This window comes from Phaethon aethereus (assembly GCF_964289735.1).
Source record: "Phaethon aethereus genome assembly, chromosome: 1".
Lineage (NCBI taxonomy): Eukaryota > Metazoa > Chordata > Aves > Phaethontiformes > Phaethontidae > Phaethon > Phaethon aethereus.
The window spans coordinates 126772651-126786810 of NC_138575.1; the positions used below are offsets into that span (position 1 = coordinate 126772651).

At 36.7% G+C, this 14160-nt stretch overlaps 1 protein-coding gene across 1 annotated transcript in view; it reads left to right on the forward strand.

Moving 5' to 3' along the window:
* The window catches only part of CFAP47 (cilia and flagella associated protein 47), a gene marked incomplete at its 5' end in the record, with an annotated part of 409359 nt that overhangs the window by 167774 nt on the left and 227425 nt on the right, over positions 1–14160 (forward strand). The window contains 3 exons of the mRNA XM_082014136.1: positions 1355–1505; positions 2421–2509; positions 5264–5350. Coding sequence (XP_081870262.1) covers positions 1355–1505; positions 2421–2509; positions 5264–5350 — 327 coding nt within the window. The remainder of the gene's footprint in view (positions 1–1354; positions 1506–2420; positions 2510–5263; positions 5351–14160) is intronic.

Below are 14160 nucleotides of genomic sequence, written 5' to 3' on the forward strand. Positions count from 1 at the left end.
GTTATTTGGTTGCCTCTGCTTTAGAATTCCCAGTTAGCAGAAGACCAATAAATGACACATAATTTCCCTCTGCCCTCTATTTTATTTTTTTTCTGTCAGGCTGCACAGTTCCTATTAGTTGCTTAAAGGGAAGGCTTATTTGGGTTGGAGAGAGGCTTCCTTTTGACTTTAGTATCTGCTATCTCTTCCAGAAATACAACTAACAAATCTGCAGTTTATAAATATATCCTTTTCCTATATTTTAAGAATTTCTTTTAAGTATGAGCTTAAGTAAATTAAGAAATTTCAAGATTTTACTATAGGTTATTTTCTTTCTGCCATCTCTTTCATACAGTTTCTTGGGAGGCAAATTTTAAAATTTCTTTGACTATATAGAATGGCATCACAATGAAAATATAAACCAGTCAGCTGACTTTTTGGTATGTATTTTGAGATATTCTACTTGCAGCTCCAAAAATATAAGTTTTTTTCTGTGTAGAGAAAGCTTTCTTTGCTCTGGTCATATGTGTAGAAAGGCATAATATGTTTAGATTCTACTGTTCTCTTGCTTTTAGAACAATCCTACAGATTATAATCTTTCTGACCTTCATGCCTTCTTAAAATATTAATCTCAGACTCAGAGAGTAAATTTAAGAGCTAAAAAAGTGTGAGCTTCAGCCACTAAACTTTTCTTATTGATCTTGCTTAGTTGCAGGACTAATGCAAATCAAGTCTAAACTTAACTTCTATCTAGTCTAAACTCTCATTCCATGTGGTCTCCCCTTCTCCAGTTTCCCATCAGAGACTTGAGCTGTTGCTTGTGTGAGAGAACTTTGTTTTTTCCACCTCTTAATTACTCAGCTTTACTAATTATTCTGAGGGGTTTTTTTTACTCATTTCTTTCTCAGTTTTCAGTGGGGATTTGATTAAGGACATCTAGATCTGCCTCGCAACTTTCATAACAGGATGTCTGACAGTTTAACTCAAAAACCTATTCAAATAGGGAAGCATAAAGTAAATCAGTTGTTAATTTAGGGTAATACTATAAGGAAGGAGAACTTCCTGTGCTAGTGTGTGTGGAAAGAAAAATTAAGCTACATAATGAGGTCATAAAAAGCAATAAGGTCTCAATATTGTTCTTTTTCTATTTATATAGTTCTTTTAGTAGAATGTTTTAAGGTGCTCTTCGGCAGAAAATTGAACCACAACAAAGTATTTCAGAAGAAACAACTAACTTTATTTTCTAGCCCTCTTTCCTTACAAAGACTCTAAAATGTGCTCCTGAAATGACATTTCTGAGTAATTTCTGAGTCACAGTTTTGTGCCTATTATTATTATTATTATTATTATTATTATTATTATTACTTTTGCCTAGGAGACAAACAAGTATAAATGTGGAATTCACTAGTCGTTTTCTGCGCCCTGCTGAAGCAGTGTTGCTACTGATCTCAAAGAGTGTGGGTGGAATAGATGGTGCCACACTGACATTCTCTCTGAAATCTGAAGTCAAACATATTGAGCCTGCTGTAAGTTTATGTGTGTATGATTAATACTGTCACAAAAATACTGTTCATCTGTACGTTGTATCAAACAAAAGTGAACTGAGGTGAGTTACCATCAGCAGACCTCTGAATTTTCAGGTTTCCAATATTAGCCTATGTACATGCAGAGAAAAGCCTAGGAGAATATTTAAGGTTCCTAAGGATATAAGGCATGCTTAGATGCTGAACAAATTTAAAAATTTTGCGCTGATTGGCTGAAAATAAATCTGGAGCCCTTTCAGCATAGGGATGCTTTTGGAAATTCCATTACGGAGGTGGTGGTATGCTTTAGCCTAGTGATTTCAGTGGTGAGATCCTGAGGGACAGCAAACTTTTGTTAGATGTTGCTAGGTTTATTTGTGCCTTTTAACTTCAGACAGTCTGTAGATTTAAAATATACCCCAGAAATAGTCAGAGCAGAGGTAGGCATGTGTTCCAGCATTTGTTATCAAACATTCATTGAGCAGATCTGGATAGATCCTCTTCTGAACTTAGATAGTGTTTATGTGATTCCCTTATTTATTTTGCTTTACGCATGCTCTTTATACCATAGTAATAGACACTGATGCTATAAAGGAAGGTTGGAGCAAGATAAAAAAAATAGAGGACATGTAAAGATAAGCAGGAAGAAAGATGATAGCTCAATTCTTGGCCTTGTGCTATCGTTTGGAAAAGCATTTAAAACGTGGTGAAGTTTAATGCACATTTAAAAAGAAATAGGCTTTATCTGTATTTTGCTGGCAACAAAGTCTCTCATTTAAATTAAGTTAATTTTGTAGTCATAAGTGTTCAAACACAGTTCTACTCTTCTTTGTAATATTTTCCTGTTTGTTTATGTATTATACATGAATGTGTTTTTGCAACTTTTTCATATTGATATAAATATTTGTTTTCTTTTAGGTTATATTAAAATGCAAATCCCCATGTTATGAGCTGAAGAAAATTATCCTAAATGTTACTAATCCCTTCAGAACTGATGGCATATTCAGGTAGACAGTGCTGTAAAGAAAATTTCTTCATGTTCATGTTTTATCAATTCATTTCCATAATTTTCTTCTTCTCCTTAAAATTGTAAAACCTTGAGGTTAAATTATAGGGAATTACATTACCAGAATTGTTACAAGCACTATGAAATGGAAGCTATCATAATGAATAAAGAAGATAAATAAGCCTTGATTGAAATCCATCTCAGTGTAAGCAATAAATCTAGAGCTTTTATCAAATGGAGTTCATGAACCTTGCTTGTATTTTTGTGTTTGGCTGAGGTCCAACAGAATTCCAAAGAGAAATAAACCATCTTAATTAATAGTTGGTTATTTTTTCCCAAATCTGCTTTATCCTGCTGTTTAAATTATTAAGCATGCAGAAGGAAAAAACATACTTTTGCCTTGGAGCTCGCATCACTATCAGTTAATCTAATTTTTCATTTGTATTCATCATAGATGTAACCACTGCAGAGTTATAAATGTTGTTTTCCTTAATACACAAGAGAGAGAGTGCTGTGCCCCTTTAAAATCTATTAATGTGATCTGACTCCATATCTTGTCTTTAGTCTATAGAGCTAAGCTTTGGTTTACATCATTCATTTATTTACAAGATCCATTTTCAATAACCTTTTTAGCTTGTTTTACTCATCTGTCTAATATATATGTTGCATATTACATTTCTCTTTCATCCGCAGAATGGGTTTCTTATACACACCTGTAACAGGATTGTTTTCACTGCTCCAGCAATGTGCTCTGGCATAAGCCTTGTGTGTGGGGATCATAGGAATTTATTTAGCTTGTCTTTTTTTAAAGCCCTTGAGGTGGTCAGTGATTACAGCTGCCTGTAGTCAGTTCTATGACATGGATAACTCTCTTGGAAAGAACAGATTAAAGGCAATAAAGTAATTTAAATTTATGTATACCATTCGAAAGCTACTTTACAATTACTTTAAGTAATTATCAATTTGGACAACATTTGAACAAGTGACCTAATATAAAAGAATCTTGGTATCATGTTTCCAGTATTTTGTTAGATGTTGCTAGGTTTATTTGTGCCTTCTAACTTCAGACAGTCTGTAGATTTAAGATATATCCCAGAAATAGTCAGAGCAGAGATAGGCATGTGTTCCAGCATTTGTTACCAAACTTTCAGTGAGCAGATCTGGATAGATCCTCTTCTGAACTTAGATAGTGTTCCATCTAGTGTTCCATCAGGGCGTGTATTGCTTAGTTGCAAATTACACTAGGAAATGCACTTGTGATAGCAAGTAAGTAGCTCTTTTACAGAAAATTGGGCTGAAAATCTTAAAACAAGGTGTATAATTTGGTACAGTTTAAGAAAAGGACAAATTAAAAATATGAGCAACTCTTTGAACTTGTGTCAAATATATAGTAAATGTCTGTTGTTTCCAAAAGATATAAACTCTGTACCCTAAACTAATCCTTGCCTAGCATTCAGCTATTTATTAGAATGTTACCCATTCTATCAACTAAATAATGTTTTCTGGGTTCCTAGCTTTTAATGCTTGTGTATAGACCTATATTTTAAAGATTACTGAATGTTTGTACTTCATTAAGAAAAGTTACTTGAATACTTTTAAAATTATACATTTCTTTGTGAAGTAGTGCAACTATTTCTCTCACAAGAATAGAAAAGTAATTCTATAATACAAGATATTATAACAAACAATGGTGTTTATTATTATTTTTTTAAATGGCAGATTCAACACTTGGGCAGAGAATCAACTAATGTTGATGTAAATTATCATAACTCTGTTGAAAAGTTTGAATTTAGATCCACAGCTAGTGCTAAGCATGTTGACACTGGCTTCTGTGTTTTTACTATGTACTCTGTAATCTTCCTTCTGTTTTTGCTGTTGTCTGAGACTGCAGAGAAAATGTAGAAGTGTGGTTTAAAACAAAAGAATTATGTGTGCTGGTGCCATGTAACAGAACTTCTACAGTGATACCAAAAGTTAATTCTTGACTAATGACTAGCAGTAGGTCAACAGATTATTCAATACCTAGAATGGAAATAACGTGTGCACAATGTCATGTATATAAAAGGAAAGAAGATCAGAATCTTCTAGGAGAAAACAAAGTGAAGCAGTTTCTTGTGGTTTGTCTGGGAAATCACAATTTATCTTAATAGATTATTTACAAAAGCAAAATAAAATTAACTGAGCTTTTTTTTTTCAATTGGAAAGGAATTGCTTATTCAATCATTCAATTTAGTACAGATAGTAGTATAAATTACACTTTAGAAAATTATTTCCAATTAAAATATGTATATAATTTGTCCTAATATTGAAATGCACATTATTTTTCCATTTTTAAATGTTTAGTTTTTAAAACTTTTTGAAAAGAAAATTGAAAATTCATCTGCATGTCATGACATAGCTGTGGACCATCCCTATGATTACAAATCAACCTATGGTATTGATGAGGTAGTAGTTTATGATATTTCCTGATAATCCTTGAGTAAGTGTCTCAGGATTTTGCATGCTTACATGAGCTGTAAAAATTACATGACCTAAAAAGTGCAAAATGTTTTAAGTTATTAAATAAGGAAGAATTAATCAATTATTGCATAAGTATTTTTAAAAATCTGGTTTAAAAATTTTTTACAGTGCTTTTAAAGTATCTTTGTTTGAAAAGAACAAGCTTCTTTATTAACCCTTCATTTAAAAGTTAGAATAAACTGAGTTATTCTGCAAGTTAAAAATGTGGTGATGATGTGTACTTGCCATATTCCAGGGTCATTTTGCTGGAATCCACAAGTTACTTAATGCAGCCGGAGCAAGTATATCAAGCCAGGCAAGTGAAGAAAGAGCAAACATTCAGGTAAGTTCTAAATGGCAATTGCAAGTTATAATATATTAGATTATACAATCTATTAGATGTACATCTTTGTGTATAGTTGTGTACATACCTGCTGTAAAGGATGGTTAGGACATGTAAATATTGTAGAATTATGTAACATTTTAAAAACAGTTTACAAATAACAATGAAGAAGAGATAAATATGCTGTAAAAGATAAAAATACATGTAGTGTGCCATTTGGAAAAAGTGTTAGAGAAACTAGCATTGAAAGGTGAATTATTGATGCTGGAATAGGGGCAACCATGGTGACTTAGGTGACTGAAATGCTGACAACTAGTTCAAGTTCACCACAACAGGCTTAGTTCTAATTCTTGGAATGAAGAAGGTAGAGATGTTTGAAGGTGTAACAGTAAGGTCAAGTTTTTATTTATAACTAGGCAGTCTATAGAATTCTAATTGTGCTGAAGTGTAAAATGTTACAGGTTCAGTAGACTCCTGGAGATGCAAGAACAGACTAAGGGGTTATTAGTGCAGATATATTGATATAAATTAGTGTAATGTTGTGTCTAGACATTATTACTTAGCTGACCATGGACAGATTTTCTAACATAGGAAATCTGAAAGGAGGAGAGTTCAAAGTAAGTGTGGAAAAGATAATAAAAGGACAAAGAATAAAAAACAGAGAGCAATTGGAATGGGAGTCAAGGAGACATATAAAAAAAAATCTATGCTTACGACTTACAGTCTGAAAGAAGGTATTTCTGCCTTCATTTTCTTTAATTATTAGACACTGAGATAAATACCAATAATTTTAGATGAACAGGCAGAAATCTTTGTGGGCATTGAAGAGGTGAGATGTAAATCAGAATCACTGATAATCAAAGTTAAAGGAGAAAGAATCAAAAAGGTGTGAGAACTAAAATTTGTGGCACTCTCTAGAAGTGGCCCAGAATAGAGAAAGAGCTACCACAAATATCTAAAACAACATTTGGAACTTGCTAGGTATTAAGAATTGCACTGTTGTTTTAGTAAGTGACACTTTAATAACTCTATTTTTCAGTCATAGACTGAAACTATTAATTCTAAGTCTTTTTGATGATAGATTTTGCGTTCACATATTGAGCATTTTATTTATAGACATCTATTTCTCTAATCTTCTGTTACTTCAACCATGTTTTATAATTATTTATTCATAGAGCAGGACTTATAATCATCAGTTGGAATAGGATAATAGCTAAAAAAACCCCCAACAGGAGTAAGAAGTCAGCTTACAGGAAAGATAACCAAAGTGTAAACTAATCAGGTTTCTTCTCATAGAGGCAGGATCCAGCTTTGAAAATACACTATCAGCAGCCCTCTAACAATACATGTGAAAAATACTCCAGCCGAGAAATACTGTTCAGGAAAGAATTACATAGACATTTTAGGTGGATGCATTCAATGCTATTCTGTCCCTCATTTGTGTGCTGTGGGCTGCACTGATTGCCAGTGTCCTGTGTGCTCTGTGCACTTACAGCTAAGCTACACTTATCAAATGTGCTACAATAGGTGAACCTCTGGTGATTAATGATTGTTAGTTTTGAAATGTGCAGCCAACATCAGCACAATGATTTTTGTACAAAACCTGTAGATATTGTTTAGCAAGGCCTGCATCCAAGAGGAAATAGCCATTTCATGTAATGCATGTTAGAAACAAGAGTCTGGTTGTAACTACTAGTTACTCTGATAACATCTCCAAATTCTCAGTCTACTAAGCAGATGTTGGACTGATTTGATTGGACATTACTTCTCTACATATTTTTTGCCAAAAAGACATTTGGTCTTTTCTGAATGTAATTGAAAATGTGATGTAATACAGAATCAATGTTCATATCTCCTATGCTATCAATTCTGATGGGGTAGATGGATAACACTGAGAACTCAAATGCCATTAGCATGTGCCAGAGTAAAGGGCTCCATCTTCAATTTAAGCAAGAGAAGAAATGAACTGGAAAACTGTATAACTCTTACTAAAAACTCTCTTAGGACAAAATAGTGATTTTCCAAAACTACTATCCAAGGTCTCTTAAAAAGAAAGAAAAAAAAATAGAGCCACTCTGGTAACTCCATTGATGTCTGCAGATTTTACTAGTATATTGTACTTGGAGGTATTAGAAGCTGTTGAAATAGAAAAAGAGTTTTATCGTCCTGGATATTTCAGCTTAATTTATCTGTAGGAAATAAACCAGTCTAAAATGTGTAATTTTAGTCACACATCCAGGCCTCACTCTTACTGGACTTAATTTAAGGGCAACTTAAATCTTTAGAAATCTCTAGTATTTATTTGCTATAATTTTAGATGTTTCCATTATCTGTGATAGTAGCATCCGCTTAGGTGCTCTTTTTAATAAGATCTTTTTCTTGAATGGTACATAACAAGCTTCTGAAACTTGTGTTAAAAAATTAGTATGTGTGCAATTCATAACTGATCAGTAAGAACATTGTGCCTGCAATCATTTTTATTCCTTTGCTAAATCCAGAAAATGCCCATTGCTCTAAGTGCTCCATGAGCATAAAACCATCACAAAATCAGTGATTATACTCTAAGTAATTGTGTCTACATGAGTGATGTCATTTGCATGCTTTGATCCTAACAACTTAATCATCATCCGTGCAGGTCCAAGTGGGTCTCTCAGTCTCATAGTTCCTTCTGTGTCCTCATACTATGCCCCCAGATGTGTCAGACACACCACTTTAAACCTCACTGTGACAAACTTTACCTGGCAGGTAGCCCTCTTACCTACCACCTTTCCCCTCTGTCAGTACCACAGGCACCCAAAATGGTGTCATTCATACCAAAGAGGAGACAGACCCTTTAATTATTGTGTCATGGGCTCACCATAATGTGACTGGAAAGATATTCCATCTGAAGTTAGAGCCCAGATGAACTATATGTTTACTGGGACACAGTGCTGTCTAAGCCAATGTCTGAGGCAGGGTGTCATTCAGTGGTTGCAGGCAAGACCTCTTCGTCCATGGGGAGCTGAATGATGTTTGGTGAGAAGGGTCCTATCTTTTCTTTCATCCAGTTGACATAGTTTTTGTTTTAAGTATACTGTGATACATGTGCCTGGATTTTTTTCAAGTTATGCACTTTTCTGTGCTTTTCCAAGCCGTTGACACTTCAGTTATTATCCTTCGTCTACATCTGTGTGCCAGCATGGTCTGCTCCCTGTGGGAGAAGGAGAACCAGGTGGAGAGATGCACACCACATGGCCCAGGAATTGTAATACAAAACTACCTATAAGTAGTTTTCAAGCATGTTGGTATTTTGAATGATGTCCATTAAAAAAAATTGTTGAATGACAGTAAAAGTTCAGTGTTACATTTAATAGCTAACTTTTCCTTCATAGATTTCCTTCTGTAAAACTAGGAAGTGGTAAAGGCATACTAATGATTCGCTAATAGTCCTATTCTAAGACCATGACTAAGCAGTTTAGAGCATGCATTACAGTGACCATGAGTCATAAGGATGGCTCATGATTGCACAGAATGATTTGCAAAAAAAGCTGTGAATGAGGATAAATATTTTTACATTAAGAAACACTCATTCTAAAACCAAAAAAGGAACAATTAATTAATGAATTTCAAATCAAGCTTTGCAGAATATTGTATAGAGCTTGTTAATGTTAAATGATTTACTTTTTCTTTTACCAGAGCTAATACCAGGAATTCCAAATGATTTTAATTTCCTGAATTTTGTTCTTACCCTTCTTGTTCTAAACAGTTTCGTGTGTCAAGTAAAGAATTAGTTGGGATTAGATGGGCTACATCCAGGAGTACTGAGGGAGCTGGAGGAGGAGCTTGCCAAGCCACTCTCCATCATTTATCAGCAGTCCTGGATAACGGGGAAGGTCCCAGATGACTGGAGTTTTGCCAGTGTGATGCCCATCCACAAGAAGGCCTGGAAGGAGGATACAGGCCTGTCAGCCTGACCTCCGTACCAGGGAAGATTGTGGAGCAGTTCATCTCAAGGGTGCTCACAAGACATGTAGAGGACAACCAAGGGATCAGGCCCAGCCAGCACGGGTTCATGAAAGGCAGGTCCTTCTTGACCTACCTGATTTCCTTCTATGGCCAGGTCACCTGCCTAGTGGATGAGGGAAAGGCTGTGGATGTTGTCTACCCAGACTTTAGTAAAGCCTTTGACACTATCTCCTACAGCATTCTCCTGGATAAATTGGTGTCTCGTGCCTTAGACAGGTGTACTTTTCACTGGGTAAAGAACTGGCTGGATGGCCAAGCCCAGAGAGTTATAGTGAATGGAGTTAAATCTAGTTGGCGGCTGGTCACAAGTGGTGTTGCCCAGGGCTCAATTTTGGGGCCAGTCTTGCTTAATATCTTTATTGATGATCTGGATGAGGGGATCGAGTGCTCCCTCAGTAAGTTTGCAGATGACACCAAGTTGGGTGGGAGTGTTGATCTGCTGGAGGGTAGGAGGGCTCTGCAGAGGGATCTGGACAGGCTGGATCGATGAATAGAGGTCAACTGTATGAGGTTTAATAAGGGCAAGTGCCGGGTCCTGCAGTTGGGTCACAACAACCCCATGCAACACTACAAGCTTGGGGAAGAGTGGCTGGAAAGCTGCTTAGCAGATAAGGACCTGGGGGTGCTGGTTGACAGCTGGCTGAACATGAGCCGGCAGTGTGCCCAGGTGGCCAAAAAGGCCAACAGCATCCTGGCCTGTATCAGAAATAGTGTGGCCAGCAGGGGTAGGGAAGTAGGGAAGTGATCGTGCCCCTGTACTCGGCACTGGTGAGGCCGCACCTCGAATCCTGTGTTCTGTTTTGGGCCCCTCACTACAAGAAGGACATTGAGTTTCTGGAGCGTGTCCAGAGAAGGGCAACGAAGCTGGTGAGGGGTCTGGAGCACAAGTCTTATGGGGAGTGGCTGAGGGAACTGGGGTTGTTCAGTCTGGAGAAGAGGAGGCTGAGGGGAGACCTTATCGCTCCCTACAACTACCTGAAAGGGGGTTGTGGCTACATGGGTGTTGGTCTCTTCTCGTAAGTAACTAGCGATAGGACAAGAGGAAATGGCCTCAAGTTGCGCCAGGGGAGATTTAGACTAGATACTAGGAAAAATGTCTTTACTGAGAGAGTGATCAAACATTGGAATAAGCTGCCCAGTGAAGTGGTGGAGTAATCATCACTGGAAGTGTTCAGAAAACATGTGGACGTGGCACTTCAGGACATGGTTTAGCGGGCATGGTGGTGTTGGGTTGATGGTTGGACTTGATGATCTTAGAGGTCTTCTCCAACCTTAATGATTCTATGTTTCTATGATTATAAATGAATTGGAAGTATTCACACCTGCCATTTTCTCTAATCCAAACAGGTCTTTGTACCAAGGAATTGAGAGGTGCCCTCCTGAACCGACCATCACCTGTAACTTACTGTTGCAGAACTTTTTTTTCATCTAATGCACAGTAAAATAACCTTGCTTTGGAAGGGACAAGTTGTGTTTGCAACAAAAAACAACAAATGAGAGGCAGCCTCTGAAGTTGCTTGGTCACCATTCCCCCTGTTAAGCTCAATCACTTCTAATACCTGAGTTGTCAGCCTTAGAGATATGATCCACAGTGTGATATAAAGTGCTTAGTCTTACAAGTAGACCACTGATCCTTTGCCATTGTGTTTACAGAGCACATGCATAAACTTATTGTTGGACATTGTCTTGAGTTCTTCAGCGATATTTTTCATACAGTAGACTTCAGTGTTAATATGGAGTAGAATGTTTGGTGCATATGTTGTGATAGGACACTACTGTGGTCTTAATAGTATAGAATCGTAGAATTGTTTGGGTTGGAAGAACCTGTAAAGATCATTTAGTTTCAAATCCCTGCTGTGGGCAGGGATATCTTCCACGGATCAGGTTGCTCGAAGCCCTGTCCAACCTGACCTTGAATGCTTCCAGTGGTGGGGCATCCACAACTTCTCTGGGAAACCTGTTCCAGTGTCTCACCACCCTCATTGTAGTTTCTTTACATCGAATATAATTCTACCTTCTTTTAGTTTAAAACTATTACCCCTTGTCCTATCACAACAGGCCCTGCTAAAAAGTCTCTGTCTTTCTTGTGCCCCTTCTTTCAGTATTGAAAGTCCACAATAGCGTCTCCCTGGAGCCTTCTCTTCTCCAAGCTGAACAACCCCAGCTCTCTCAGCCTGTCCTCACAGGAGAGGTGTTCCATCGCTCTGACCATTTTTGTGGCCCTCCTCTGGACCCACTCCAACAGATCCATGTCTTTCCTGTGCTCAGGGCTGGACGCACCCTCCAGGTGGGGTTTCAGCAGAGTGGACTAGAGGGGCAGAATCACCTCCCTCGACCTGCTGGCCATGCTTCTTTGGATGCAGCCCAGGATACGGTTGGCCTTCTGGGCTGTGAGCGCACATTGCCGGCTCATGTCCAGGTTTTTATCCACCAGTACCCCCAAGTCCTCCTCTGCAGGGCTGCTCTCAAGCCCTTCATACCCCAGCCTGTATTGATACTGGGGATTAGCCCGACCCAGGTGCAGCAAACAGTCTGTGTAGACATTTTATGGCAGCTTTAAGCTATTCTGCCTAATCCGTTTCCTTATTTCTCTGTGCATTGAAAGGGGATGTATGGAGCCAGACTGTGCTTGTAACCATGCTTTCTTATATCTTCCTGATCTTAACTATATTTCTTTTGTTGTTATTATTGAATGCGATGCTATTTCTTTTCATTACAGAAGAATGAGGTACAACGTTCACCTCTTCCACAGCACACATTTCCCTTTCCCTTCACTTATCTGCAGGTGCTCTGTTTGTTGGGGTGAGAAAAAAATTATATAGAGAGATGTTCAATACCATGTGAAATCAGTGCAATGAGTTTCTCTGTCATTCAGCTCTGAAAATAGGACTTATTCAATGTATAGTTTGTCCCAGTGAAGAAATCTGTGTAATGTATTTCCATGTAATATGCTTATTATGTTATTTTTTCAGGCAGCTTTTTTTTTTATTATTTTTACAGTGATTCTTCTGCTATAGTCTCTGTTTTTACAATCACAACTTGGCATAAAGCATTGAACAAGATGATCTGTTACATAAAATTTATATCTATGTATTTTTATGTGGGGTACTTATTTCTAAGTACAGAACAAATAGTATGTTGTACTTACATACCTCAGAGATAATTTTCCTTTCAGAAAAAAGGCCTTTAAGAATAGGTATTAAAATGCATCTCCAGGGTAACATATTCTGAGAATTTTACAAGTCCATTTATTTAAGGTTGTGATTTTCTCTTAGCCCAGCAAGATTAACTATTTATTTTAAGAGAGACCCAATAGCTCTCAAATGCTGTATGTAATAATTGTTTGCTATAAGCTGGTTCATCAAGTTTTACTGCTAGGGAGAAAGACTTTTATGTGTGGATAATATTAAACCTGAGTCCAGAGCTAGAAGCTTGCAGTATTTTTTTTGAGATACATTACAGTATAGTTTTCAACATCTATGAGCTCTGTGCTTGTTGTAAATTAAATAAAACTCTGCTTCCATAAATGTAACCGCACAGAGTCTTAACTCCTGTCAACAATGGTAGAAATTATTTGTGAAGAAGGATAGAAAAAGATATAAAGTCATGTGAAGGAAGTATGGTGATAAGAAGCACAATTTGCTTTGGGGGGATGGGAAGAAGCAAAGATTTTGTGGTAAGTTTTTTTTCCAGTATATGCATTCTTTTAAAATACATTTGAAAAGCAATATTGTAATGAACAGAATTAAGATGTTTAGGCTAAGATTCTTCACATTCACTGCTTTCTCAGAGAAATCCTTGATTGCTTTAGGTTCCTTGTGAATGGTTAACTGCACTGTTAGTGAATATAGATCATTCCTGTAGCCTTGGTGTAAAAAGAGGTGCAAAGGGAGAAGCTTTGCTGTTCCTGGGCTTTCTCATCCCCTCTTTTCAGGACTATAACCCTGTGGAAATGAACCTTGTATATGAACTAAATTAACAGAAACAGGAAAATAATTATTTTTAGTAGGAATTGTTTGAAGGGCTGCTCTTACGAGGTTTGATGCTTCCTAGTAAGATCATGAACTACATATTAACATGGGGGTTGTACATCCCTAATTCTTCATTGTGTGGTATAAATTCCCCAAATATTTACTCAAAGAGCCAAGAGTAAAATTAGCCTTTGCACGGGAAATCATGGAAGATTATGTCCCAGTTTATATTTATTCTATGAGCAGAAATGTTGTAAACCATGTGTACGAAAGTGAATTTCAAGTGTGGGGGTTTTTTTGTATAATAATTCTTGTGAAGAAAAAAAAGAGAAAAAGAAAACATCTAAGGAATATTTTAGAGAAAAACTATTTTAGGTAATTAATTTCCACTCCAATATTAAAAAGATGAAGATTTTGAAAATGGCAAATGTAAGGTGCCAATTCAGTCTGTTTGGAAAACAGCACTGTAAATAAGAGAAATTATTTACATTAGGTAGAGATAATGAGAACATCAGCCCCCTATTTTTAGCCATGAAATATGCAAGTGTTGCACTGTCTATGTTGCACTTTTTCTTAAATAATTGTGCTTTGTTTCCTCTAAGAAAAAAGAATGGCTCACAAGTTTTAAATAATTTGTGTAGTATTGGTTTCTTGCAGTTTGTAAATCCCTGGTATACAGAATTGTGGGATTCAAGTGGTATTTTTCTGATGGTTTAAATCTGGATCTTGCACTTACTGGATTGAGTTTGGATCACTTAACATTTATCAGGGTTAGTGTAAAATCCATGTTTTACTTAGCTTTACTGATTTCATTTGTTAAAAAAGGGATGTCTT